Source organism: Triplophysa rosa, linkage group LG4 (assembly GCF_024868665.1).
Source record: "Triplophysa rosa linkage group LG4, Trosa_1v2, whole genome shotgun sequence".
In the NCBI taxonomy this organism is placed as follows: domain Eukaryota; kingdom Metazoa; phylum Chordata; class Actinopteri; order Cypriniformes; family Nemacheilidae; genus Triplophysa; species Triplophysa rosa.
Window position 1 is genome coordinate 32,008,287 of NC_079893.1, and position 4,596 is coordinate 32,012,882.

General features: G+C 46.4%; 1 protein-coding gene across 2 annotated transcripts in view; it reads right to left on the bottom strand.

Moving 5' to 3' along the window:
* Positions 1 to 4,596, bottom strand: part of LOC130552863 (adhesion G protein-coupled receptor L1-like) — a 30,572-nt gene that overhangs the window by 8,327 nt on the left and 17,649 nt on the right. For both annotated transcript variants that reach the window (XM_057331509.1, XM_057331510.1), the window contains exons 5-9: positions 3,465 to 3,672; positions 3,121 to 3,385; positions 2,683 to 3,010; positions 2,295 to 2,591; positions 194 to 297 (exon numbers count right to left, since the gene is read on the bottom strand). In XM_057331509.1, the coding sequence (XP_057187492.1) occupies positions 194 to 297; positions 2,295 to 2,591; positions 2,683 to 3,010; positions 3,121 to 3,385; positions 3,465 to 3,672 (1,202 nt within the window). The remainder of the gene's footprint in view (positions 1 to 193; positions 298 to 2,294; positions 2,592 to 2,682; positions 3,011 to 3,120; positions 3,386 to 3,464; positions 3,673 to 4,596) is intronic.

Below are 4,596 nucleotides of genomic sequence, written 5' to 3' on the forward strand. Positions count from 1 at the left end.
CTATCCATCCATCCATCCATCCATCCATCCAACTATCTATCCATCCATCCATCGGTTCATCCAATTATCCATCCATCCAACTATCTATCAATCCATCCATCCAATTATTCATCCATCCATCAGTTCATCCAATTATCCATCCATCCATCCATCCATCCATCCATCCTTATGTATCTTTGTGATCAGCCCTGACCTTTTGAGAGACCTGGTTGACCCACGGTGAGGTGCAGTTGCTGAGGTCAGGACCTCTGGGGTTCCATATCACCTCATCAGCCAAACACTGATATGATGCTATACCTGAAACAAACAGACATCATATGCTGATCAGTGATCAATCAGGTGTGACACATTCACTCAAGACGAATTGTGTGGAAATATATAAAACATCCCAAACAAAAAATAATAAACCAAAGGCATAGAGAGTCAGATTCCAACTAAACATCTGAGATCAGTGTAGGGTGTGGTCGGATCAAAGTTTACCAGCTGGAATCATAAGATCGTAAAACACAGTAACCTCTCACCAGGGCTTCTACCAGGCACCAACGAGTCTGGTCCAACTGCCCTATCTCAACACCTTCATCACTGACCAGGACAGATTCCAATACTCTCCCCTGGACTTCAAAGGAGGTTCATGGGGGAGGACAGGACTGTTCAGCAAAGTGAGAAAAGCCATGTAGCCCCCAGGGACTGAGAGCCTCAAATTCTTCCAAAAGAATGTCTCTTTCTCTTTCCTTAGCCACAAAAGACTGGTTTAAAGTTTATATACAACCACCCCACTGTGTATGCTTGTCCCCATGTTATTCTCCTTCACCTATAACCTCAAAGGCATATGTGCTTAGTGGTATTCTGTGTATATTTACATTCTTGTACAAACTACAGGTCAATGTGATTGTAACCCCTTTATGTTTCATATCTAAATGTTTCCCTCTTCATTTCTTAGAATATGGTGTATAGCACAGTAATGTATTTTATACCATACTCATTTTATTTTATTCTAAGACTATTCCTGCTCCAAACTCCCAGGCGACTATAAATGCAAGTGAGCTAGTGTGCCGGACAAAGAAACATGTTTTCGCTCCCAAAACTATCTCATCACATTGGATCGCCCACCTTGGAGGGGCGTGACGCCCCCGGGATTAAAACATCTGGGCATGCAGGAAACAGCGCTTGTACACTTGTGTTCGCTCGCTTGTGTGTGTTTGCGCTCGCTCGTGTTCGTGCACCCTCTCGAGACCTGTCTCTCTCCTCTGAGACAGCTTCTTCCGTCAGTTTGCTTCGGCTAAGATCGTTCTGCCTTCGTCAGCCAATCCGTCTCTAAGAAAGAATCCGATGGACTCACCCGCTCGCTTTGAACTCATCAGGACTCTGAAACCTTTTTCCACGCGCACCATGAATTTGTCCCAGCACAACCAGGAAGCCAATGCAAGTATCTGATCTATTTCTAAATAGCTGCGCTTAAGCTTTGCCCCTTTTAAATAAGGAGATTGTCCTTGATGGTTTATGCAGATGCGAATAGCTGATTTAATACTGCCACTCTTTGCTCTGTCTATTTCTTTCATTCTTTACTGCTTTTACGTTTTATGTGTGTTTGTTAGTGTTTGGTCTTTGTTAGTTAGTTGGTTTTATTTCCCTTTTAGTGTAGTCAATAAAACCACATTTGTAACCACGCTCGAATCATTTCTGTGTTTATTTATCACATATCAACGTCACTTAAACTGCTTGATTTCGTTAAGATTTCTGAAGTGGTACTGTACTACAGTAAGAATATTGTTTTTCCAAGGCCAGGAAAGTAATATTTCTTAGAGTTGACATACGATCTGCTGATCACTCGCTGGACGAGTACATTTAGTCTGTCGCTATTATTAATTCTGCTGCATCAGGTAAAGTGTATAAAATAGGTAATGGTTAATCACCGTGAATTATTTGTATGTTACTGTGGTTAAACTCAAAGTTTCCCCGAAATACACTACATCAGGATGAAGTGATGTGATTCTGTTGTGGTGCTTTCCACTGGAAACTCTTTAACCCATATAAACGGGCATGCGTGCATATTTCTCTTTAGCGTTTATGGGTTCATTCAGAGTGCAGAAGCTTGTGTGTTTGTGTATTGACGCACAGACACACTCCGGGGTTCATGCAGAGTACAGCAGAGAGAGATTATAATTCACACACACAGCAGTCAGTATTAATACATCTCTCGCACATTCTAACAGCAAGAGAGCGTGACGGAAAATGTTTTTCTAGACTCTTCTGATGCTTTCCAGTGTAAAATACACAGCGGCTCATTTACTGACCGAGCGATCCTTTGGGACAGGGTCTCTCCACTGTTTCCCCTCGATGAGTGGGGGGCCATTGGACCCCGCGGCTCACCCGTCCCTCACACGTGGGTGTGCGCGGACCCTGCGGCCGTCGGGGAGGCCTCACCGTCACCGGTACTGTCGCTGTGATGGGTCGCCCGGCGGGAGCTCTGTTGATCGCCCCCACTGGGTGAAAGGTCACAGATGGCACAGATGTGGGACTGAAGGGCATCGACGCCGTGGAGGACAGAGAGTTCAGAGAAGTGGTGGAGAGGAGAGGTGTGGACAGAGGATCTAAGACGGCAGACACAGATCATTGTTATGGAATTCTTGACAATTCATAAATCAAGAGTTCTTCATGAAAAACATTCATTATGAGCGTCACCTGTGGTGGGTTGTGGGGGGCTGAACTCCAGCTGATATCGCAGGACGATGTAGTTGTTCCAGACATACAGCTGGTTGTCTCTGGGATTGTAGCTGATGGAGGAGATGTGTTGGTAAGGGTTGGGGAACGGGATCCTGACCGGCTCCTCTCGGTTATGCCTCGTGTTGTAGGCGTACAGGATCAGGTCTCCACCCGCCTCGCTGTCGTCATCCTGGTATACCGAACGCACGGCGTACAAGACGCCACATGCCACGAACGCGTCTGACGCCATGCGCTTCTCGAAACTCGTCTGCCACGTTCCCTCGAAGCGCAGAGTGTACGGGTTCACCTAAAATGCACAGCCAATCAGATTACAGAAATATCGGTATGTATCCAATCAACATAGCCTAACTAGAAAGAAAACACTTGACCTAAGCCCATCAGATATGTCTCTCTCACCTGGCTAACAACCAGACGGCCGTTGTTGGCTTCAGTAGCGTATATGACCCAGAGGCCGTGTTCATCCACAGCCAGGTCGATGTCTGACTTCCCGCCCCAGCGGTACGGCGATGTGTCGTGATAGTTTGCGGTTCCGATAATGGCCTCTCCGCTCTTGATGCGTGTCCGCAGGTCGTATTTCACGATGTTACGCGTGCGTTCCTTATTGTAGAACACGGCCCCGTCGTACACAACGAAACCCGTGCCATCCACTCGACTCGGCAACCTGACCGTAACACATCACCTCTGGTCAGTATTCACACACGCACGACCCAGCATTCACAAACACGAGCAGAGAAACTCACTTGTAGGTGGTGGTGATTCTGTTTTGGATGTAATCGTCCCAGGAGGCATATTCATACAGCATGTCCGTTCGATAAGGCGTCCACGGCATCACGTACAGCCTATCGCCGGCCTGCAGAGGGTCCTTACACCATGCCCCTGACTGATGCTCCGCCTCCCGCACCGAACTGGGCTCCAACACTCGCATTAACGTTCCAGGACAAACAAAAACTGCACAGAGAAAAGATGAGACAGTGATAGGACAAGTGAGTGTGGGACGGCATGACAGTAATAAAACAATAGATCTAATAAAAAGATCTATTCACACTGCACACAAAAACGTTTGTTTACCTACAACATTAAAGAGTGTGTGTAAGTATAGATAGATAGATAGATAAACAGATAGATAGACAGACAGACAGATAGACACAGACAGACATAGACAGACAGACAGACAGAGACAGATAGACAGAGAGAGACAGATAGACAGACACACATGACAGACAGACAGACAGACAGAGACAGACAGACAGACATGACATGACAGACAGACAGACAGATCGAAATCTTGTGTTTGTTTGACTGCATCAGACAGATTTGCTACATTTCAATTTTGGTTAATTCTGAGGTAGAGTCATGACAGAGCATGGGGGCGGAGCTACAGGAACCTTTGGAGCCAATGAGATGCGGGTTAGTTGACACAGAGGGCAGGTATAGGCTGGGAGGGCTGTCAAACACTACAAACACACACACACACACACACACACTCACTCACACGAGCACAACGACACAGTCAGGTCAGGAACACAGCAAGTGCACACAGGTACTAAAAGAGAAGGAGGAGATTCCTTTATAAAGGCTAAAAAACACAACAGGTCGATCCTGAGGGAAGCAAAGGAATGAACAGAGAGAGAGAGAGAGAGAGGTGTCGTTCGGATCTGAGGATTAAATTAGTCTCATACGGCAAGCAACTAAAGAGGGAGGGCATGTGCGTGTGAGCGAGAGAGATGGACAGTTCTTCCCGGTGTTTGTAAAGTGTGAAAGAGGAGAAGATGAAAGAGCTTCATCAAACTAGAGCACAACACAAGGGTCAGAGAGAGAGAGAGAGTGTGAGGGACAGAGAGAGAGAGAGAGAGAGAGAGAGAGAGAGAGAGA